A 24,096-nucleotide genomic window follows, 5' to 3' on the forward strand; every position below is an offset into this window, starting at 1 on the left:
TTCCCCTAAATGACTGTAACTTCTGTGCTATATAACTTACTGGTTTCATATTGAACACACTACTCCATGTTTCTTTTGAATACTGTGGCTCATGCTGCCCTCTTCTGTTACAAAGGCAGACTTCATCTAAATGGCTTAACACACACTCACCGCCACATTATGTAATATGAACACTATTAGTGAGACAGTATTTGTGTTATTAGTAAGTGCTAATCGTTATTAACTATTAATTCATGCAACAGACAGCTGCTGGCCAGGCTGCAGCTGTGTAAACGCGAGTAGCGGCCAGTGCCGTTGGATCGCCATTAACATTGTTCTCTCCCCGCACGATACGACTCCGATTAATTGCCAATACTCGCGTTTGTCTAGTTATTAAAAACAATACGGTCGTTAACGTCATTAAATTCAAACAATGTTGTAAATATCGTCGGCAGTGTTTATGTAAAGCCGTTATCTAAAACACACAGCCTGCGGTTTCTTTGTGACGGCGGCCTCCGAGTGTTCCATTCATAGACAGCCAATCAGAGCGGAGCTTACTGCGGCGTTCCATCCAATAGCGGGGCCGGACGTTGTTTGGCCCTGTTGCGACCGCGGACAGACAGAAGCAAGTGGACCGGTTTGAAGCTAAGCTAATTCAGTGATATTATAGCTAGTTTATTTAGCTTTTTGCATTGATTTCAGTTGCTGCAGACGCGCGTATTTGTTTTCGAAAAATCAAAGCTACCCGTGAGTCCTTTAGCTGTGCGGCTAAGAGGCTAAACTGAGCATTTATTTTGGTAAAGCGCTTCTGTGCTGCTAGCTGAATTGGCAGCGGGTAGGCGCCAGTCGTGTTTGACAACAGCGCTATTCGGTCACGTTCCCGGTGTTGTTGTTTGCAGCTGCAGAGTGAACGGCGGTAATTTCCACTAGGTGCAAGCGGGAAAACAAACAGAAAGAAAGCTCACGAAATTAAAGTTAGAAGATGGCAGAATTTCTCGAAGATCCGTCGGTCCTCACGAAAGATAAGCTGAAGAATGAGCTCACAGCCAACAATGTGCCACTTCCCAGCGGAGAGCATAAAAAAGAAGTGTATGTGCAGCTGTATCTGAAGAACTTGACCATACTGAACAACAAGAAGAGTCCACCTGCAGACACCTTCTCCAGCGACGAAGAGTTACCTGCTCCCGTGGTGTCCAACAAAAGTCGATCTGGAAGAGTAAGTTTGCGTTTTAATTGTTTTTATTTGTGGAAAACTGTAATGAGATGCTGTGGTCGTCTGCACGGATTGGTGGAGCAAGTGTGAGCGGTGATTTGTTGTATGATATATGACTTAAATCTTTCTGCAGAAAGCTACTAAAAAGACAGACAAGCCTCGCACAGAGGAAGTGGAGGTGACAGAGCTCACTGATGAAGATTTAAGACAACAGCTGGCAAAACATGGTGTGGAAACAGGACCCATTGTTGGTGAGTTTCCTGGAGGGATGTCTCAGACTTTTGTGAAGAAACTTGTCGTATTTTTCACATATTAAAAATAAAATTAGATTTAAGTTTAAGATCCAAAGGAAACTACAGTTTCTATTGTACACATCAGGTATAAAATAATTTACAAAAATATTTAAAATTGGACACATTTATATCCATTGATGAATTTAAGGGCAGTGTAAGGTGGGTTGTGATGTGGCTGCAATAAGTAATTAATTTGTCAATTCTGAAATTCTGTTGATTATTTTGATAATCAATTAATCATTTTGAGTGATAAATTAGGCAAAACTAATTCAAAAATATAAATACATTAGAAAAGGAAGGCATATGTTAGCATCATATTTTTCCACAAACATTTTTGCTAAGAGTCCTCTGTTTATGAGGCACCTCAAGCACATCTTAGGTTTTTCTGTTCTGCAGGTTCTTGTTACCTAACATATACACCGATACCCCTCTATTCGCTTCATGGAAAAAAAAAAATATATAGCAGGAAATCTCCTTATTTCAGAAGCTGAGTGCAGCATTTTCTGCCCCTTTTGCTTGAATAATTGCTCAATCAATCAGCTATAAAAATAGTTGGCAATTATTTTTCTGTCGATCAGTTAATCAATTAGTTAACTAATCATTGCAGCTCTAGGCAAAATGATACAATCAGCCAATATGTTAACTAATTTTTAAAAAATCTAGTTTGAACCTTCAAAAAAGTGTTAGTCAAAAATATAATTGGTGTTTGCAAATATTATTTCTAATAATATGTCTGACATAGCACAAGCATCTTTGTCCTTAATAGAGCAAAAATGTATAAATCCTTATTGGATTTAAATACCACATGCTGTATGTCTTCCCCCCACCCCCTCCCTCGTCTCCATTCAGCTTCCACCCGTAAGCTGTATGAGAAGAAGTTGCAGAAGATGTTGGACCAGCCTCCAGCCGAACCTGAAGCTCCTACAGACGTCACAGCTCTCCCCAAGGCAGACAGCAACCAGAACGGCAACACAAACTCTGACCAGTACAGCGACAAGGAAGATGGTGAGCTCTGACTACGCACTACTCATGATCTTTTCCCATTTCACGTTACTGACCAAAACCAATACAATGGCCCATATGTCAGTGTGTCTTAACATGTTGTTAAGACTCTTTTTCAGTAAGATTATCCAGACTGTTTGGTAAACCTCTTGCAACAGGTCCCTGATCTTATTAAATGTTGGAAAAGCACTGATTTGTTTATATTACATGTATTTTTCAGAGGAGATTGCTGCACCTGAACCAGAGCCAGTTCCTGTGGTAGAGAAGCCTGTGAGGAGCAGAGGGAAAGCCCCAGTTAGCAGCAGAACCAGCAGCAGACGACAAACCAAGGTGAAGCACATTTTACCATCCCAAACCTCAGAGAGATCCGATTATATTTAAAGTTTGTATGAACATGTTTTTATATTAACATTGACAGGTGGTGGTCGAGGAAATTATCACTGAAGAAACACCGAAGAAGGCCAGCGAGAGTGTTGTTGAAGATATCCTTGCCAATGAAATAAGCACACCAACAGGCATCAGGTAACAGTTGATGATGACTTTTCAAGCTCACACACGGCCAAGCACATTAATCGTGTACTGTAAAACTGCTATACAAATAAACCAAAATGTTCCCCTAAAAGTTGAACACAAAAAGAACATCCTTGACCTTGGAATCAAGATGCACTTACTAGCTATTTCTCTGAGCTTTTAAACATTTTTTTTACATACTTACTCAGCAGTGGTAGCTGGAGGTAGCTATCACATCCAATGCCAAAAAACAGAACAGAGGCAGGTGTTGTGACCATAGCTCTCAGGGTTGGTCTTTGGCATCAGATGCAAAAGCTATCATCATGACAACTGAGCAAACTTCATCTGCTGAGAAAGACTGTAAAGATGCAATTAAAAGTCCCAGAAAGTCTATCAAGTGGACCTTGAATTAAGATTCAGAGATCCTTTGCCTACTTAAAAAGTCTTACAAGGACTTTTGAAGAGAATGAAGGAAATTAAGGTCATAAATTGTCTTTAATTTACCATAAATCTGCTGATAGGAAAATTATTATGCACAGTAGCAGTACTGTAAAAGGTTTTTGAGTGATTGACTTAGTAATAAGGAGAGAGTGTGTCGTTAATACAAGTTTAACATCAAGTCAACTTTTTGTGATTGTCATTTGTGGTTGCTAGGTAGCTATCAAACTAGGGATGAACCACGATGGGGAGGTGGCAGCTTGTGCGGCTGTGCTTATGCCTGCATTGTTTGCACACGGCACACACAAAACTTTTGATTTTGAAATTGTGCAAAACCCCTGAAGATTTTTTTGTGTGTGTGTAGCCTAAAAGTTTGATTGTGTTGTTTCCCTGATCAGTGCGACCTGCAGGCGTCCGATCCGAGGCGCAGCTGGTCGGCCGCTGAAACCAAGTGAATACTGGCTGGATGAGTCCCGTGTGCAGCACACTGTCCACACTGAGAGCCGCTCTTACTCCGAGTCTTTCTCCAGACCGGGCAGCACCGTCCCCTTAAGCAAAGCACCGGCCCGACGAGGCTTCCTGTCTGTCTTACTCAAGCTCCTGCTCCTCGTTGTGGTGGGTGGTGCTCTCTACTACGCCTACCAGAACCTGGATGACGATCAAATCAACACCCTCAAAGGTCTTCTGGACAGCGTCATCGTCCCCCTTCAGGGCGTTGTGAACAACGCAGCCACCTACCTGGGCATCGGCAGTGGCAGCAGCAGCAGCAAGGCTGCAGAGAGTGCTGGCAACTAAAGACCCTCAGCAGTCTCTCGCCATGCCCACGCCACCTCCCTGCCGCCTGCCACAGCACACCACACAACTCAAGCAGTAAACTTGGCGCACCTCTTCTTTTTACCTACATGGTTGGACAAAAGACACAAATTTAATTGGAACAATGAACTTTCTCCAGCTTTCCTCCCACCACAGGAGGAAACAGTAGCTTCGGGATAACACTGTTTCGTGGCAGTCAAAGAGACTCATTTTAATGTTGATTTTAATCTGTGAAATGTTTTGTGTCTTTGTGTGTATTTAACCCTCGTATGTAGAAACGAGTGCAGAATGGAGAGGCCAGGTTATCCATGCATGGTTGTAGTTTTTTGAAGGTCATATTGTAGTTTCTAACTCTCTGTGCCAGGTGTTTTTCTGATGGTGAAGTGCCTGGACACTGTTAGCACTTAGTGCCCTCCCGTTTTAAAGCACAGAGCAGTGCTACTAATACTAACACCAGAATGTCTACGTGTTTCTGTATGGATTTCAAAATTTGCTCCGTAGCTATAGAGTTTAGGTAGAGTGATTCATTATTTCTATGGTGCTCAGGTCGATTCAGCTCAAACTTTTTAATGTGGTCTGTGCTGGGAGGAGACACAAGGTGTGGTCAGGTCACATCACTGCATGAGGAAAATCCGCCCATGTTCAGGTCGAGATATAAAAAGTTTTTCTTTCCAGTGGCTGATCACTGCTTGAATCACTGTATATTGGGCTCTATGATTATGACTTAAATGGTAATTGTGGTCGCTCTGTAATTATGATTTTTACTGTTAATGCATTGAGGAAGAAAAACTGTATTTTTGGGATCTTTTATCAAAATCCTCATGAATTTACATGCAAAAATCTAAATGACACAGCTGCTAAGTGTTGGTTATCTGCCATTTACTGGACAATTTAACTAAAATTGCAGCATTTGTTTGATCATAGATTATTGATTTACCAGCCCCTGCCAGTGTGCCCATTTTGAGTTTACATGCTTTGGGTTTTAGTGGTCTGTTGTGCTTTTATTTGCTCTATTTTTTTTTTTTATTAGATTTCTGATCCTTCAGTCCTCTGTGCAGGATTGGCTGTTGCAGTGCACCCACATAGCCCACCTCACTGACTGCATGTGTCCAGACATGGCAGACCTGCAAAGAAGGCACATGGAGGAAGTTAATCCTTTTGGGACATTTAACCAATTTATTCTCTTCAGAACTTCTGCCTGTGAAAATTAACACAATTAAGACACTGTAGGTTACTCTGGAAGGGGGTTGCTTACCCTGGGGGGTAATGTTGCATTCACTGGAGGTGATGTTTTGGGGGTGGGAAGATTTCTGGGGCATTTTGTTTCTATTTTGATATTTTTCTAAAGTGGCGTGTTCAACTTTTTATAGCACATTTTAAGGTAACATTTGAAAGCAATATGTAATTCATGCAAGTGATACTGTATCTTAATCTGAATCTTGCTGATTTAACATGTGATTCATCATCAGGCAGCTCCCCCACAATGGACAGAAATGACAGGGGTTATGTGGGTAAGGATTTTTAATCTGTTTATTTATGATAATGTAGGCAGTGTATCATAAAATAAACTTTGTTGTTACCAGATATTTTTTGTTTTGTCTTCTGTAGCACCATCTGGTCATCTTTTGAGGGAAAAACCAGTATTTTAACATGTTTTAACCAATTTATACAACAAATATAGATCAATACTAACTAGGACTGAATGATTAGACAATATAAGTATTGCAAGTATTTTGACATATTTGAAATATGACTTGATGATTTTAGTTGGAATAGCATGCAATTTTTGCATGCCTGTAGATCAACAGGTGCACAGGAGAAGACCAGATCGATTGCAAGTACAGAAAACTGTGGGAGTCATTTTGTGCTGAAAAATTAGAAAATTGATGATGATGATGATGAGATTATTGCAGGGTTCTGTGCCAAGCAAACATGTTCTCTTACATCTGGAGAATATGATGTGTCTTTGGCCCATGGCGTCTGAAACTTTGTGATGCATTTTAACTTAATCAAATTACTGCAGGTCCTGCAGTTTCAAAACTGCTCTTGATCTTATTGCAGTTTCAATGTTTCAATCATCTACTCAGCCGTACTACTAACCATTTTGCTAAGCACTGCATCTGTTACCACAGAGAATATCATCATAATGATAATGCGGTAATGTACACAATTTTCTCACCTTGCTAATTTTCCTTCCATGTGAAACCTACATAATGCAGTAGCTTGACCAGTAAGTTCCTTTAGGGCCCCTCTGCTCTCCCTGTCAGAGGTTGAAGAGGCGATGTAGGTTGTAACTTCTACAGAGGACCAGCCAGCCCAGATTAGCAGCTGCTCCTGTGCCGAGTAAGACACAGAAACTTTCTGTAGATGTCAGTTTTTATTTTAGCTGACCACCTGTCAGCATAACCTTTTTCTTAATCTGCACAAGAACACCAGTTGTTAATCTGTTCATCTCGCACATCATTGTCTTGCAGTGCTGTGCTGTTCTTCTTGGTAAACTTCTGTACGGTGCCTCAAAGGTGGTCACTGATCCCACAGCATCAATGTTTTTGAAAGAAGCAAATCAAGTCTTTTTTTAAACATTCAAAATAGCCTCTGAAACCTTACAAAATGTGCTTAAGACCCAAATTAATTATGTTCTTTATTGTGTGTTGGCAGTTCCTGAGTGCAGCCAACTTTACTTTAACCCTGGTAGTCATAAATAAAGACTAGGCTCAAATAAAGCTATCAGAGATCTTGAGTGTTGCTGCCCAACACAGCTAATCAGATTTCTGTCCTGTCTGCTCATCCTATTGTTTCTCCCTGCAGTGGCTGTGCTCTGAGGTGAGTCTCCACCTGCTGGCTCAGTGGTGTCTGTGCCTGACTAAAGAAACGCAGCTCAGCAACAGTCGGTGTCCCCGAGACATTCAAGATCCAAGTATCCCGCCTCTGCACTTGGAAGTGCTGGAGTCATTTTAATTTGAAACCATCATCAGCTCAGCCAAAACACTGCAATGGCCCTTCACTGGAACTTAACCAGTGCAGAGAAGCTATGAAGCAGGCATTTATTTACAACTCTAGTAAAAATAACATGAAAACTAAATTTGATATGTCCTATATGAGTTTGCACAAAAGGGATAATCATAATTGTATTGTATGTAATTAATAATCTTTCTCAAAGTGCCGTGTGGAAAACATTTTAACCGTCTTTCTTTATTATTTAACAGGATGTGCTGTTGTTGTCAGTGAACGCTGCATGAGCTAACTGAGGTGACCCTTAGAGTGCCAAACTGAGACTTTGTAGGGGATGGAGAGGCTTAATCAATTAAATCCAGTAGGCTGCAGCCTGACAGAACAGCAGGAAGAGGAGCAGGCACACAGCACAACACGCCGAGGGTGAGTCTGACTGTAGTGTTGGAGAAAGGACAAGGACACTGAAAGTAACTGGACCCTGCAGACAACAGGTGACTGAACAACCGTGGTTTTCATTCTTCTGTGGAAATTTGAAACATCTGCAGGAGGTTTGGTTGTATTTGGTTTGTGGTGCACTTGTCTAACTGCGGGGAAAGTTACTGTATGCTGCAACAGCTGAATTTGTTTTGCACATGTCCTGCTCTCCACGATATCTGTGATGTCCTTGTTTCAGATTTTAGATTTTGCTGCTTTTCATCCTTTGCAGGTTTGCAACTCAAAAGTATTTTAGTCTGTTTATCCACCACATACAGTATAAGTGGGTCAACAGGCTCTACAGTGTTTTCATCACTAGCTGCTTCCAGTTTAACTGTTTCTCTCCAGGTACATTGAGATATCTATGATAAAAAAAATATGCACTAAAGATAAATTAACAATTAATAAATTTATTGTCATTTGGGTTTCGTTTCATGCAGAGTGGGTAGGTTGTTTCCTTTAAATGTAGATTTATCCAGGACCTTGTGGCTCATCTCATGAACAGTTTTTATTACATGTTGATATTATCAAAGCTGAATATTTTAAATGTCTAATGTATAATGTCTATAGTATAGTAGCCATATGGACTTTACAGACTTATTAAATGTTTTAGATGGTTGTTTTCTAATGCTTAACATGTTACCACCTGTACCCGCGCTGTCTGTGCTCAAGTTCAAGGGTGACCTAACCTTTTTCAGTCACATACAAACATTCATCGGGACGTTACAGGACTACAATTTTGTCATAAAACGACAGTTTTTTAATGATATTTTGGTTTCTTGGTTATTCAGGTACCAACCATGTGTTATTTGTGTGTGTTTTTACCTTATTAAAAGTCATTAAATTTTCTGTCCCTCATGTGACCTTGCAGGCTGTGAGCCACTCATGTTTACATCCTTTCTTCCGATAATCCAGTTTCACTCCGTGCTAGTGAATGGACAATGGACTGTTCACCAGTGCACTTTCAATGGGACTTTATCCAGACAGAGATGGAAAATTTTTGCAGACATCTGTGTTCACAATAACTGGAGGACTATTTTATCAAGAATGGTTTATTGACATCAGGACAGGATGGGTTAAAATTACAATACCTGTACCAACACCAGTACCCTTAAAGCAATTTTGCCCATCATTTGATACCTTTTTTTCTACTTTAATGTCCATCATGTGAATAGAAGCTTTTCTCAAAAAATCCTTCCGCATTTTATGAATTTGACGCCACAAGTGTGTTACTTTGGTGGCGTTTATTTTGATAATCAACTAATAATTTCTGTCATTTTCAAGCAAAACAGGCAGTTATTCACATTCTTTTTATAAATCAATAATCATGAAAATAATCCTCAGATCACAACCCTACATCTCAACACACTAAAGTGCCAACAACACTGTGCTTGTCTGTATGGGTTTGTAGCTGTATATATGCTGTATGCTATATACCTAAAGCTAATGCTACTCTTTACTGGGTCGTTTTGGTCAACACTTTACAGGTATTGAGTATCAATACTCAGCCCTAACTGACATCCTGTATCATAATCTGTTTTATACTCTGAACACCAACAGTAATCTCTTGCACAGACACCAGTCTTACAGTATGTGCAGTCTGCAGCATGAATCAAAACAGCTCCCAGATGTGAAATATGCTGAAAAGTCAGTGACAGCTAGACCATGCATAATTCAGATTTATGCCTATTATTTAACAGTGGCAATATTATAGCTTTAATATAGCATAATGCATTATACTGCCCTTATCTAAGAGATAATTTAGGTGAAATAATTAGTAAAATACTTATTTTATATTTTTGTTATTGTTCTTGGGAGATATCCTACAAGGTTAATGTTCATCTGTAGTTCAAGTGCAGCAGATGGAGGCGGCGTTAAGGGATTACAGTAACTCCTTTAACTGTCTGCAGTCACTCAGTCAAGTTTGGCATCCGATTATACTGTTCCATCCTCCGTTTGGGGAGGAGGGTGGAGGGGAGAGGAGCTCTCTGCAGCTCAGTCTGGCCCTGAGTCACATGTGCTCTGTGCTGCCGCTGCAGCTGACCGGATACCTGCCTCGACAGACACTGACTGTGGGGGGTGTTGTGTGGATGCAGCGGGTAGGCAGCTCCGTGACAGCACACCTTAGGTATCCATTCAGTCTGCCATGCTGATTACATGGTGGTATTTATACCTCGCAGCTCGGAGCATCGCAGAGAAATGCAAGTATTGCTGCTGTTTTGTGTGTCTGGCTGCATGTGTTTTCAAGGTGAACTCTGTGGAGAAGAACAATGTGTGGGATGGAGATCAGTCTTTTTCTCTTGTGATGGATCTACATGTCAGAGAAGTCGTGTTTCCCTAGTGACAAATGTCAGACTTAATTTGTAATCCCTCTATACTCAAAATATAACTATGTCCTGAATGCAGTATTTATGAAGTTTGAGCACGCAGCCCGCTTTTTCTGGATGCAGGACTGTTTCTGTCGTGTCTGTGTGGAGTGTTTCTTACTTGTCAACATTTTTCCTGACCAGGAACACTCTTCTCTTCCTCTCTGCCCCCCCCAGCATTTAAAATGGCCTCAATCCTGCAGAAGCTGATCACCCCTCTGTTCAGTGGTCCCCCCGAGCCCCCCAGGAATAAAGTGACGGTGGTGGGTGTGGGTCAGGTCGGCATGGCCTGTGCTGTCAGCATCCTGCTCAGGGTAAGAGAGCCCACTCTGGTTTTTGCCTCTGCTCAGATTACCTACCTGCCTCCTGGTGTCACAGGATGGGGTAATACCCAGGATCCTCCGAGACTGACACCGGATTACTGATCTCATGGTGTCTGATCTGGCTGTTAGCCCTTCACTGTCCTTGTGAAGGTGTGGTCACAATGACAGAAAAATGTTTTTGGTACCAAAATGGATCATCACTTCTACTAAAGCAATTCTGCCTGGCTATACAGCAGTAACAGCACAAAGTTTACCTTATTGATTGAGCAAGAAATCCCTTTATCTAAAGTTTAACACACACTTGACTGTATGCACAGTAGCTAAGTGCAGGGACAAGAAAACAAATATAGATTTATGATCAGGTTTTGATTAACAAGTTGTGAGCCATCCAATCTTTGAGGTAATAATTGGACACAGGAGTGAATTCGTTCATCCACACACACATCATGGACTGGCCAAACAACTAGTGTTATGTAAAATAAAGAAAATAGAGTTTATTTATTTTGGAACTGCATATTTATATACAAAAAACTGGGCTGTTGTTTTTTATGATTCCCATCCCGCCCGCTCCCACTGACTTTTTTTTCCTGTCTCGTCCCATGATGAACAGTGAAATTGCCTCCCATTCTGCTGGATTCCCGCGGGAATCCCATTTCCCACAGCATTCTTCTAATTTCAGTCATTCGGATTAATTCATGCTCTATATATATTTGAGTCTCATCTGTGTAAAAGTGGTATAAAACACAGACAAAGCAGCACATAATGGAAGAACATGCAGTTTAAAATGATCAGTGGATGTGCCAGGTAGAGGCCATGCTACAGCAGTGAGTCTGCTGACAGGCCTGTTGCTGAATGAGTGGAGAGGAGGCAGCGTTGTCTTGGTTGTTCTGAACTTCACTGATGTGTGCAGGAGCTGGTTGATGAACTGGCCCTGGTGGATGTGATGGAGGACAAGCTGAAAGGAGAGATGATGGACCTGCAGCACGGCAGCCTCTTCCTCAAAACCCCAACAATAGTGGCAGACAAAGGCAAGTGTAAACCACTTAAAAGATGCAGCTAAGAGGGAAGCATTGTGACCAAATGATTTTGGTCCCTTTTAGCATTACAGGAGAGATGAATGCCTTTTTGAGCCTTTTAGGTTACATCCACTTATTTAACAATATATGCCAAAACATTTACAAAAAATCTCTTTGTTTGTATCCTTTTATTGAATCAAATCATGTCTTCTGCCTGTAAAACAAAATATGTTTCCATAGGTAGGCTTGAGCCAACCAGTTTCTTCAAGTTTGAAATTTGAATCTCTGATAATCTAAAGATGCCTGGGTGTCGATAGGAATCTGAAAGTGAGGACAGAGCTTTTCCCTCTTATCCATGCTGATAAATCTCCTCCTCGTCTTCCTCCTTGTCTCTCAGACTACTCCGTGACAGCAAACTCCCGCATCGTGGTGGTGACAGCTGGAGTCCGCCAGCAGGAGGGAGAGAGCAGGCTGAACCTCGTCCAGAGGAACGTCAACATCTTTAAGCACATCGTCCCTCAGATCGTCAGATACAGTCCTGACTGCATCATCATCGTGGTCTCCAACCCAGGTGACTGTCTCACACCTTTTGTCTCTCACACAGAGCGACAGCATTCATCTTCTAATGGCTACCCTCTTCAACAGTTGACGTGCTGACTTATGTCACCTGGAAACTGAGCGGCCTTCCCCAGCACCGCGTCATCGGCAGCGGCACCAACTTGGACTCCGCACGCTTCCGCTTCCTGATGGCCGAGAAACTCGGGATCCACACCAGCAGCTTCAACGGCTGGATCCTGGGAGAACATGGAGACACCAGTGGTGAGGACTTGTCAAATCCTGGCGAAAGAAAGTCTCAGTATATGTTGTTGCAGACCTGCGACTGTGTGATGAAGGCTGATGGTTTCACTGGTGTTTCAGTACCTGTGTGGAGCGGAACAAACGTGGCTGGGGTCAACCTGCAGACGTTGAACCCGGACATCGGCACTGACGCTGACGAAGAGAACTGGCAGGAAACCCACAAGATGGTGGTGAACAGGTAGGCCAAAGGGGTCACTCATAAGTCTGTGCAATATGACGCTAAATATTGTCAGATGATTGAAAAACATCTATCATTTCATACGATGATCTATCATTTATTTCGCTGTCACACATCACACGCCTTGCATCATTTAGGCGACGCTTCACATTCTCCCACTAACCTCTTTTATCACCTATAAAAGAATCATGTAAAACAGTACGGAGACGGTCAAAAAGGTTTTCTGTTTACCTTTTTTATTATATATGTTAATATTTTCTTATGTGACTAATTGAAAATTTACACAAAATTTCTAAACAAAAGGAGAAAAATATCCATGTGGTCATTTTATACAAGTTATTGGAATTGAATTTACAAAAAATGTGCCATATTCTGATATGTATTGTTATCTAGATATGAAATAACTACATGAGATTTTAGTCAAGTAACACAATCTCAGCTGCTCACATTTCTTTCACAAAGGTTTTAGGTGTGGTTTTAGCTGATAATTCAGTATTGTTGTGTCACTCCTCTCCATGTGATCATATTGTGACAAAGTACTCACATCTGGATGTTTTGATTGTATAAGTGAAATCACCTGATATTCAAGGACTAGACATGAATGTCATTATGCATTCAACACTAGTCTCCATCTGTCTGTCTCCGTCTCGCTGTCTCTTTCATCAGTGCAGAGGACAAAAGCAGCAGTCGTGAGGGAAGATTTGCTTCTCAGAGTGTTTTTGTGTTTTATTAGTTTATTTTTAGCAGGTGTCATCTGCTTCGCTGCTTTAAAATCAACTAACCGTAACAAATCCAAACATTAAACACAGTTTGTGTTTTTATTGTCTTGTGTCTCTCAGTGCCTATGAGGTCATCAGACTGAAGGGTTACACCAACTGGGCCATCGGTCTGAGTGTAGCTGACCTGACAGAGAGTCTCATCAGGAACATGAACAGGATTCATCCTGTTTCCACCATGGTGAAGGTAAAGGCTGCTAAAACACACGCAAAAGCCATGTTGCTATGTAGCGTTATATATAGTTTAGTACCATGCACAAAAGTATTTCAATGCAGGGGCGTCTCCTGACTTTTTGGAGTTGGCCTAAGTGGGGCACTGACTGACTGATTCAAATTGTGGCTCGCAAATTATTCTTTTTTTTTTTTGGTCAGTCTTATCAAATATAAGCATAAGAATTTATTTTTTCTAGTTGCCATTCTGTCTGTTTTTGAGTTATATGTTCTGACAGTAAGGTTGTTGTTCCTGGTGTTCAGGGCATGTATGGCATCGGTGATGAGGTGTATCTGAGTCTGCCCTGCGTGCTGAACAGCGGGGGCGTGGCCAGCGTGATCAACATGACCCTGACAGACGACGAGGTGGCTCAACTGCAGGCCAGCGCCAGCACGCTGTGGGACATCCAGAAGGACCTGCAGGACGTCTAACCGAGCAGCAGGGGGCGCTGTCGCTGCACCTTTCTGAGTGCTCATCGCCTAAACTACAGTATTCTCACTCTGCAGTCACTAAAACACCAGACAGCTCCACCTTCTGCACCCTCAGCCCACTGCCCTCTGTAGACTCACAGGCACATCGGAGTTAAACCTCCTCAGATCGTAGCTGTAGGTGTCAGTTTGTTCACTTCTGCTCACTGGAGACCAAATGTGACATCAACTGAGTGAAACGCTGCTCTGACTCATTTGTCCTCGACCGTGTTGCAGTGTGGGACCCCTCATGTCGCTTTGATGTGTAATAAAGCAAGTTTGTTGTTGCTTGAACAAACTGGATGTGTTCAGTTATTCAGTGGAAAAACGGAAAATCTGCTACTATTTCTATAATGCTGTAGAGCCTCGATTTAAAGCTGACAGTCTGAGCCAGATTTGAGCTGAGGAGATACGGGTGAGCTGAAAGTTTTAGCAAAAAGGTTACAGTGAAAAATGAAAGAAATCCTAACTGACAAATCCTAACGAACACTGAGGAAGCTCAGTGATGGAGAATATTTTACAGGGACATGGGTGCATTTTATGATTCACAGCCCTACGGTCAAAAGTCTTTTTGAATGACAGACATTGTAAAATAGAAGTAGCGGATATAAAGTTATAAAGTAGTTTAAACTAGCTCCACCTCCAGCAGCACTGATGCAGTGCTGTGCAGACAACAGCAGTAACATGCTACACGCTGTATTAATCATGCATTGTATAACGCTAATTCTAGTGTGTGTTTTCATGACAAAACATATATTGGAAAGCAGACAGACTCGTCTAAGATTGTAATATCTGACGCCCCGTCATAGATCAGTCAAAGTCAAGATTCCTGATTACAAGATTATATAGTGTGAACAGGACAGTGATATGATGAACCTAACCAAACCAAACAACAGGTTAAGGTAATGAGTACTAGCCAATCAGAGTCAATTTGGTGCAGGGGACACATCATTAGGGCCTTTCTGGCACAGGTAGAGGAGTCGTACCCCCATTTACACCTGGTATTAAAATGCAGTCTGTATCCATATGAGTTATCTAGATCAGTGTTTCCCAGACTTTTTTCCTGGAGACCCAACTGTTTGAAATGACAAACCATCGCAACCCAAGTCTCAATAAGCCTTAAGAGTTCATTTGAGCATAAATGAATGTTCCAACCTTCCATTTTTACTGCCATTTTCACATCAACCTACATAATCTTGACGCTTCATTGATAACTAATGAACGTTAAATACTTTATAAATGAGAAATAAATCAATTTAACCTGGGTTAGCAGGCCTTCACATTGATTTTATTTCCTAAAAAAATAAAAGTAAATGTTTTATAAAAATGTGCACTGCAGATGTAAATCTTAAATTTGCAGAATTTCCTCCATTGTATTTTATTTATTTGGGGACCCAAATAAAATCTCCTGGGACTCGCCTGTGGGTCCCGACCCAGTCGTTAGGAATGACTAATCTAGATTGCCTTTACACCTACTTAAGATCCAAACACACTTTTTGTCCTTATCTTGACAACTTATTCGGACACAGATCACTTTTTAATACCAGATATACATGAAGTGATGCACATGATGCAAAATATCAGCCCATAGACCGTTTGATATTTCCTCCCCTAAACTTATTGGATCTGAGATTTCTGCTGACGTTTATTGTAAATAAATGACAGTAAACACTTAAAAGAACGGGCTGGTGTCAGAATATCACCACAGGATGTGAAGCAGGAAGCACAGAGAATCTCAGCTCATATCTCATAATTTAAATATCATTAAAAAGACAGAAGGTGGTTTATTTACCCCTGCGCCTACACACATGGACTTTTATCTGTTTTTATGTCAGTGTAACAGGATTAAACCTTCGTCTCTTGTCCATCTCTTGTCTTGTATGACCGAGTCACGGCTGGTTCAGGCTGACAGGTCCAATAAACCTCACTGGTGCCCCTCTCTCAGTGACCTCACTGTAGACAGTGTGATGATGAATGGTGTTTAGTGAGGTGTTAATCACTGCTGTGGTGTGAATGACTTAATTGTTGCCTCAAGCTGACAGGTTTTTTTTTCCTTAATCGATAACATTCATTCATGAGGAGAAAAAGTCCAGCAATAAAAAAACACATGGCTCAGGATTTAACAATCACAGTTCACAGACGAGGCGAGGTTTAATTACAAGTAAACTCAAGTGACCCGTATTGAAAAACATAAATACAACAAAATGCATGAAAAAAGAAAGGAAAAAACTTGCAGTGAACACTTCAGAAATAGTTCAAATTCAGCTCTTCTTCGTCTGAGTAATTGTCTGGATTTCCTCCACCTGAGGAAGAAGATAGATTTTGAAAAAGCTGCTCAGGTGATGTTGAGGCAGAATAACTTCTGATAACTTTCAGGGTTTTACCTTCTTCCACAGCTCGCTGCAGAAGCTCCAGAAGGACGGACTTTAAAGACGATACATCGCTGCTCTGGTGACTCACTGCAGAGACACAAAGATATTTGAATGGCGGACAAGAAACTGCACAACCGAGACATGTCCTAGAGAGAAAAAAAATACAAACATATAGTAGCTGTTTAAAGAAGTAAACCTATTTCTACCAACTGATGAAAAAAAAACATTTTGCAAGTCATGCCAATGAACAAAAACAGAATGAGAAAAATTCCTCATTATGACTTAGAGGATTTTTTTTTATCACATTCACAGAATTGTGCTTTTTGACAGTATAACCTATTAATGAGAGCAACTTGTCAAACATGCATCTCTCTGAAGCGTCAAGACATAAAAACAAGTCTGCAGCTATAAATGCAAATTTAAAAAAACAGTATTAGACCATCAACGCTGCAGTTAAACATGTTAATAACAATTTTGCTTTGATGGAAAAAGTGAGAGCAGAATACACAAGAGAGCCAAACTAAAGCAGGGCAGAGTTAAGATTAAAGCCAAAAGAAAAAAAAAAGACTACAGATGAAACATGATAATAAAGTAATTAATACATATCATAAATCCATTCTAAGTAACACAAAATTAAGCCAAAACTTAGTAAGTAATCTGCTATTAAAAATGTCAATAAGTCATTGATTAACTGTTTGTCAGTTATAGTTAATTATGGTCCAGATGGTCTGCAGCTATAAAACAAAGAGTCAACACCAGTCAGAGAGATTTTTAACAACCTGAAAACACAGACGTTGTTCTCAGTTATGGATTTTATCTCAAACCATCAGTAAATCATTTATTAACCAGTGATAAAGTCATCAGTTACAACTTTTAAAGCCTTTATAAAGCATCACTTTTTAATGAATGAATGAAAATTCTTTATTTCAAACATGTAAAAAGTATGTAAATAGATATAAAAAAAAAATAGATAAAAAGAAACAAGAATATCAATAAAGTTCAATAAACAAATGCTCAAGCAAAACAAATTAAATCCTACATGTTCAAAAAGGAGTAAGACGTACACACTTGTTTATCAGTTATCTATTCAGCCATCACAACTCTATAAACAACCCAATATAAATATAAACAACTGTACAAATTTTATAATAGAAGTGATATAAACTTTCCGAAATCAAATATATGATCATGTATGACCTACACTCAGTGAAATGTGACGTGTCTCCTTCCTCTCTGCTGGTGCGCTCCAGCACTGAGCGATGTCCCTCTGTAACAGATCAACAGTAAACACTGTTTCCTCTTCATTCAATAAAGGAGCTCGAAACTTTTACAGTTTAAAAATCTCCTCTGCAAATTCTTACGTGCTCCCTTTAGGTATAAGATGGCCTGAGGAGTCCAGTTCCTCCGCTGGGAAGAGAAGATGAAGATAAAGATAAATGACATCTCCTGATTTAAATGTTAAATTCAGCTTAAACAACTTTCACCCACCTGTGGTGCACTGCAACACTGGCTGACCAACGTCAACACGAGCAACGTGACTATTAGAGACATTGTTCAAACCTGTAATGACATTTAGTTTAATTATAAATAACATTAATAACACTACTGATAATAATACAACCACCTCTACCAACTAATAAACGGTTAATAACACAATATAATGTAGTTGTAAGCAGAAATGACAACAGTTTAAATAGATTTTAAAGTGTTGTGATTGTAATTATTGACAAATATATTCATCAAGAAGTATTCTTATTAAGTCTTCAGGAGTATTTTCCTAGGATGAGTTATAATTGTTTACAAATACATTAAAAAATCTGTAGTGTGTTATAAACAGTTTATTAAATGTTAACTTAAAGTAAAGTGCTACTGTTGTTTATCTCTGTCTTCTAAGATATTTTAAGGAAAGTAAGGAAACACTGACAAAAATACAGCAACAACTACTATTACTTCTAATTAAAATAGTAATAATAATAATAATAATGATAATAATAATAATAATGATAATAAGAAGAAGAACTTACCGTTTTAATGTTATTTGTTGTTGTTGTCTTGCAGGCTGCAGCTTGTGTTTGACTGATTTTGATATTTGTGCTTCGTCCTCCTGTCTCTGCTCTCACTACATTATAAAACAAACAATACAAACCAGCTCATTATTATACAGCGTCAGTAATTAATTACATCTCACGTTATACTTCGGGTGATGAGAGTGTCAGGTGCTGCTGAAGCTGCCAGCGCTCATTAATCACAGACACATGAGAGAGATTTAAACTTTTCTGATCATCATCATCATCATCCTCAGCAGCAGAGTTTGTTCACAGGGTCACCGTGCAATGACATCATCAGCGAGGAGATTTTATGAATGAAGCGGACGTGATGACAGCGGCGTGTCAGTGGGTGTGGGTGAGTGTAGACACCTGCAGGAGGCCTGAGGCTGCACGAGGAGTAAAAATGGATGGAGATGCTGAACGTGTTGATGCTTTCTATAAAAAGACGAACGAGTCACTCTAAGGAGTTTCTGTAAAAGTTTGTCTTCACAGTAACAAAGTGAATCTATTTTTTCCCATTTTAACTTTGAATTTAAAGGGATAGTTCACCACTCAAATCAATATATATATATATATATATATATACATATATATATATATATATATATATATATATATATATATATATATATATATATATATATATATATATATATATATATTTCTTCTTACCTGTAGTGCTCTTTATCCATCTATGTGTTTTGTTTTGTTTTGTTTTGTTTTGTTTTGTTTTGTTTTGTTTTGTTTTGTTTTGTTTTTCTAGGTGTGAGTTGCACTTGTTTTTCTTCAAGAGATAAAATATGTAATTTTGATTTTGGCCCTTTAAAGGAAAAGTTAACATGCAGGAGGTGAAGAATGAGTCTAAATGTGAATAATTTACATGTGCGTAAACTGTTTAAGGCCTAAATAATACAGCCTGATTTATTGGTTGAAGATTTTATCGCAGATATGATCCTGATACAAGCCTGATCACGTGGGCACTGTCACCAAAAGCTTTCTTTAACACAACATATATTGCAGAAAATGCTGTTTGAGGTGATTTGGAAATGATGTAACTGAACAGTCCTGATGTTTAGCTGTTCTTTATTCAAATGTTCAACAACTGACTGATACTGAACAAACAGTATTTAGCTCTTTATATTTATTCAGTTTAAAGAATATTTAACTTAAACACAGGGCCCCTCCACATCCCTTGTTCTCCCCTTTTATCAAACTTTGCGTAAATAATAAATCATAAAAATAAAGTTTTCTATATGGCGGAGTGAGGATGATGATTAAGCAGCCTCACAGCCTGAGGAAGAAGCTGCTCTGTAGGCTGCTGGTGCAGCAGCAGATACTCCTGTATCTCTTGCCAGACGGCAGCAGGGTGAACAGGATGTCGCTGGGATCAGTTTTGTGCTTTAGTGTCCTCCCGCTTCTTCATTTCTTTAGCACTGCTTCGTTTTTTTCAACAGTCTGTTTCTTTACCAAACTGACTCCAGTCTTTCTGACCCATTTCCACAGATGTGCAGTAAGATCATGAAATCATCCACATTATTGCGGAGCTCATGATTAAAAATATAACAGCGCGATGCAACATAAATTTCTACAGCGTTTTATGGGTAGCTTGGGGCCTAATGCAATTGCCTGATGCTAAGTCTCCCTGTGTTATGCACAGTCATGTGCATTGCTCAAAAATTCATCATATCAGTGAATATTCATCAGTGAATTTTTGCACTCTAAAATTTGTATGTCTCAAAAACCCTGCATCCGTCAGGCAATGATAAATAATAAACAGTTAATACATTTGAAACAGAGTATTTCTTCATGTTTGTGATCATGTATTATTATTATTACTGCTTTGTTATGCTGTTTAACTGCAGCTAGAACTGTTGACAAATACAGTAGCAACAAAAAATTATTAACACTTAAAAATGTATTTAATTCTGGTTACTACCACACTGTATTTAACTACAACTTTTAGTCTTTTTGTCACTTATATGCTAAACCAGTGGGCGTCAGGACAGATTGTTTGAAGGGTAATTATACTGTAATAAATATTTCAGGGTAGCATATAAAACTGTGATCTCTGAAGCAAACACATTTATAAAAGACACACTTTATTTCAAGTATGCACTTACAAAAGTTACAGTAAAACATCTCCATTAACCTCCACAACAGTTCAGGTTTCTTTGTAACATTTAGCTCAACATTATCTTTTTTTTTTTTTTTTTTTCAATGTACAAAATTCCAGTAACACTTCATAGAGGAACTCGGACAGAAATCTCTCAGTGACTGTTGAGGCACACGATCAGGAGGAGAGGAGGCAGTGAAGAGCTCCCGACTCTCCTCCTCTGAGTTAATCCAGTGGTCCCAGTTATCAGTTATCAGTCCATAAACGTCATACTGGAATGATACAAAATCGGAGACCTGCTTCCAGCTTTTAAAATAATAATAATTATTTTTTTTAAAAAAACATCTCTTGGTAACGTCGTCCAAGTGGCAGTCAGATACAAAACATCATGTCAGTCAAAAGTCCACAGATACACTTGTTGTGTCTTTTGTGCAGGAAAATGTTTGGATTCACAGTTCTGGAGTGGCAACGACCAAAATATACAGTCACTATTAGAAACTATGATAAATACTGAAACTCTCCTCCGACACACAGACCGACCGATGTTATACCATCGTGTTGCTCTCACCGATTTTATCCACCAGCTGCAAGAGAACAAGAAGAATCCACAGTTAGTTTTTACAACTTATAATGCAAACAAAGTTTTAAAGGTTAGCTTTTTTCGACCAAGACCACATTTTCCTATGGTTTTTGTGTCTGAGGCTACATTCACACTGCAGGCGAAAGTGCCCAAAATCTGTTTGGGTTTTTGCTCAAATATGACTCAGATTTTTTCAACAACATGCAATCTGATCTTTTTAATTCTGATTTGTGCCGCTCTCATATGTGGTCCTAAATCAGATACAAGTCTGATATTTTGCAAGGCAGATTTGAGGCAGAATTTGAGAGCATGATGATGTCACGACGAAGAAAGCGATCGTTTAAGAGACGCCGATGCCAGCAGATGATCTCACAGGCTGGACGAAACCACTGAAAAGAAAGTTTTCCCAGAAGACGCACCAAACACACCAGAGACCTGATAACCGATCCTGGACACTGACGGCCTTCATAAACTTCGGGTCTCACACAGACAGCAGACAGTGAGTGAGGAATCCCACGAGGCCGTTCAGGACAGAGACCCCGTTCAGAGACAGACTGTCACCTCTCACATTTCTAGCTTCTTCTAGAGCTTTCACCTGCGTCTCACAGTCTTCATCAGCAAATGGACTTAACTGGAAACTACATCTGGATCTACTGAAAACTGATTGATTATACTGAGTTTACTGCCAGTTTAACCTTTCACCTTGTACCTTTACATACTTACAAGTTTTGTCGTTGTACATTAAAGGGGCAATATGTAACCATGAAACGTGCAAAAAAAAAAGAAAAAATTCAACGATCATCACAATATACTTACTGTACTGATCCCTGGTAAGCTGAGCAGAGACCCGAGCACAGGAACCCGTCTGATGAAGCCGACCGCCACCGGGAAGAACCCTCTGTTAACGAGACAGAGAGCCAGGTGAGACCAAAACATTCACATTAACTCGGGATAACAATGATGAAGAGATGAAGTTTTCCTTGCGTCCGAGCTGACCTGAATAAGAGAAAGAACCCGTAGATCTCCAGGACGACTCCGATGATCGGCCAGCCGATCAGAACCACAAACACTCCTCCCAGGAAGAAGCTGGTGGCTTTAGCTTTGTGTCGCTGGAAGAAGAACCTGAACGTTCGCTCCAGGCCGATGACGAAGGACAAGCCTGAGACAAACAGGATCTGCACAGAGAGAAAAGACGAACAATACAATTACAATGGGTGACATCTGTCAGATCAAACGAGGGAGACGCTGGTTGACAGTGTTTCTGATCGACTCACGTTTCCAATGGCGAGGAGAGCTTTGTCAAAGAACAGCATCATCCCGAAGAAGAGGAAAAACACACCAAACCCCGTCAGACCCATCCCGATTTCTGAAGAGTTTAAGAAACAAGACAGTTATTATTACAGCCATGTCAAATGTCATCAGCTGCAGACGCTAACAGATTCAAGAGTCAAGGTGTTTATTGTCACTCTGGTTATATGAGCACAAAAGAAACAGGCGAGGTCATTGAAGGAAATGCTGCAAATCACTGAGGTAAAACTGCTTAATTACTACAATACAATACTAGTATTAAAAAGTCATTGGCACAAAAAATAGTTTTTTTGTTTGTTTTGTTTTGTTTTGAAACAAACAACCTGCACAGTGCTGGTACAGAGGAAGTTAGGTCATGTCATAATACGTTTCTCAAATAATATTCCAGAAAATGTAATATACCACAAAATGAGTTCATATAAACAGTGATGGAGGATTTTATCCATGTTGCCAACTCTTAATTTGGTGAATGGACAAACTAGTACTGGTTATTACCGCATTAATAAAAGAAAAGTAAATAAATATATTCTGAAGGTGTTGTTTTTTTTCAACATTTGCTGTACACTGCTGTCAATGTTTTTTTTTAAAGATACCAGAAACCCCTAAACAAATTATGATCTGACAATTTAAGTAACTTTGTTAATAAATTATTAATAGAAAAAATAAAAATTCAACAAATAAAAATAACCACTAGCTGGTACTATGAATGCATGCTAAAGAAAGACTATTTGAAGAAAATAAATGAGTGATTTCCGACACATCCAAAGTTATTTCTTCGTTTTAAACACTACAGAGATGTGCAGCTACGTGACGTAACGACGCTCTCAGCCAATGGCGTTTCAGCTGCTAACCTCATACATTCGCCTAAACCGGGCTTCATACACAAACACTACAAAGACAAAGAACAACCGAGGTAAATTAACGCTTCTTACTTTGAGAATCCGTGAGTGAAATCATTTTGGCGGCAGCTGGAGAATTTAATAAATCACACGGAGCTCGTAACGACTGAAAAACCTGCTTCTTCTTTGGCTGCTAGCGGCGCTAACTGATGCTACAGAAGAAGCAGCGATGAAGGCGAAGTTAGCGGTCTGACGCTACGCCACGTCTTCCGCAGCCACGCACGTATTCTACCGAAGATCTTCTATGTGTGAAGATGCTTCGTGTTTCCCACAGCTCAACATTTGCTTTAACTAACTGTAACAGTACTTTTTTTGTATCGTTGCTACTTTTACTTCAATTATTCTGTTACTAGTAGTGACAGACTTTTCTTCAGATGCTCACTACTAAAAGAATCTAGTCAGAGCAGCATTGTAAACAGCAAAGTCTCACTTTAAATTTACTCATATTCCATTTTAAAAATTTTATGGGCAGATTTGTTGGAGACAGGAGGAGAACATCTGGGAATCTTCCACGTGGAATTATGTTGTTGGCATATTCTATAATATGCACAAGTAAAACTGACAGTTTCTGATGTGTTTACCAAATACATCAGATCAATACCACAAACTAATAATAATTTAAAAGCACCTTTCAGGGCACTCAAGGACACTATACAATCACAGTTTAAAAACAAGCAAGGTAACATAAATAGCTAGGGATCATAAAAACACTGAGCAGAATATAGAATATATAAAACATGATATGCCCTTAAAAACATAGTAATAATCAGGATGGCATAATACAGTATATTTAGGGCCACAGCAGTGTTTAGGATATGTCACTACCATCTATAATTTAGCATGTGTAGTTAAAATATCTTAAAAATTCACTGGAAGGGTCAAAATCATCAGTCAAATGATTGCCTGC

The 24,096-nt window shown here is 39.7% G+C and overlaps 4 protein-coding genes across 7 annotated transcripts; 2 read left to right on the forward strand and 2 right to left on the reverse strand.

Annotated features, from left to right (window-relative positions):
* Positions 1-569: 569 nt before the first annotated feature.
* tmpob (thymopoietin b) lies at positions 570-5,832 on the forward strand. Its single transcript, XM_084734573.1, has 6 exons — positions 570-1,195; positions 1,326-1,443; positions 2,335-2,490; positions 2,708-2,817; positions 2,906-3,009; positions 3,834-5,832. Exons 1-6 carry the CDS (start codon positions 962-964, stop codon positions 4,228-4,230), a joined length of 1,119 nt encoding a protein of 372 aa, XP_084590699.1. The 5' UTR covers positions 570-961; the 3' UTR covers positions 4,231-5,832.
* Positions 5,833-7,433: 1,601 nt separating this feature from the next.
* On the forward strand, positions 7,434-14,150 carry ldhbb (lactate dehydrogenase Bb). 4 transcript variants are annotated; one of them, XM_084733319.1, is made up of 8 exons: positions 7,434-7,623; positions 10,218-10,354; positions 11,274-11,391; positions 11,777-11,950; positions 12,025-12,198; positions 12,298-12,415; positions 13,255-13,378; positions 13,666-14,149. In XM_084733319.1, exons 2-8 carry the CDS (start codon positions 10,226-10,228, stop codon positions 13,831-13,833), a joined length of 1,005 nt encoding a protein of 334 aa, XP_084589445.1. In that variant the 5' UTR covers positions 7,434-7,623; positions 10,218-10,225; the 3' UTR covers positions 13,834-14,149. The 4 variants fall into 4 exon arrangements, with proteins under 4 accessions (XP_084589445.1, XP_084589444.1, XP_084589443.1 ...); XM_084733318.1 differs by having other exon boundaries at positions 7,435-7,691; XM_084733317.1 differs by lacking the exon at positions 7,434-7,623 and adding an exon at positions 9,634-9,875 and having other exon boundaries at positions 13,666-14,150.
* A 1,852-nt stretch (positions 14,151-16,002) lies between these two features.
* Positions 16,003-18,857, reverse strand: LOC146316868 (spexin prohormone 1-like). Its single transcript, XM_084734723.1, has 6 exons — positions 18,266-18,857; positions 17,730-17,801; positions 17,603-17,648; positions 17,443-17,508; positions 16,254-16,328; positions 16,003-16,172 (listed from the first exon to the last, which is right to left on the reverse strand). Exons 2-6 carry the CDS (start codon positions 17,790-17,792, stop codon positions 16,114-16,116), a joined length of 309 nt encoding a protein of 102 aa, XP_084590849.1. The 5' UTR covers positions 17,793-17,801; positions 18,266-18,857; the 3' UTR covers positions 16,003-16,113.
* A 1,514-nt stretch (positions 18,858-20,371) lies between these two features.
* Positions 20,372-23,383, reverse strand: golt1bb (golgi transport 1Bb). Its single transcript, XM_084734010.1, has 5 exons — positions 23,223-23,383; positions 22,257-22,348; positions 21,979-22,157; positions 21,799-21,880; positions 20,372-20,986 (listed from the first exon to the last, which is right to left on the reverse strand). The coding sequence occupies exons 1-5, from the start codon at positions 23,245-23,247 to the stop codon at positions 20,948-20,950; spliced, it is 417 nt and encodes a 138-aa protein (XP_084590136.1). The 5' UTR covers positions 23,248-23,383; the 3' UTR covers positions 20,372-20,947.
* Positions 23,384-24,096: the final 713 nt, after the last annotated feature.

This window comes from Lutjanus erythropterus, chromosome 13 (assembly GCF_056507025.1).
Source record: "Lutjanus erythropterus isolate fLutEry1 chromosome 13, fLutEry1.hap2, whole genome shotgun sequence".
NCBI lineage: Eukaryota > Metazoa > Chordata > Actinopteri > Lutjaniformes > Lutjanidae > Lutjanus > Lutjanus erythropterus.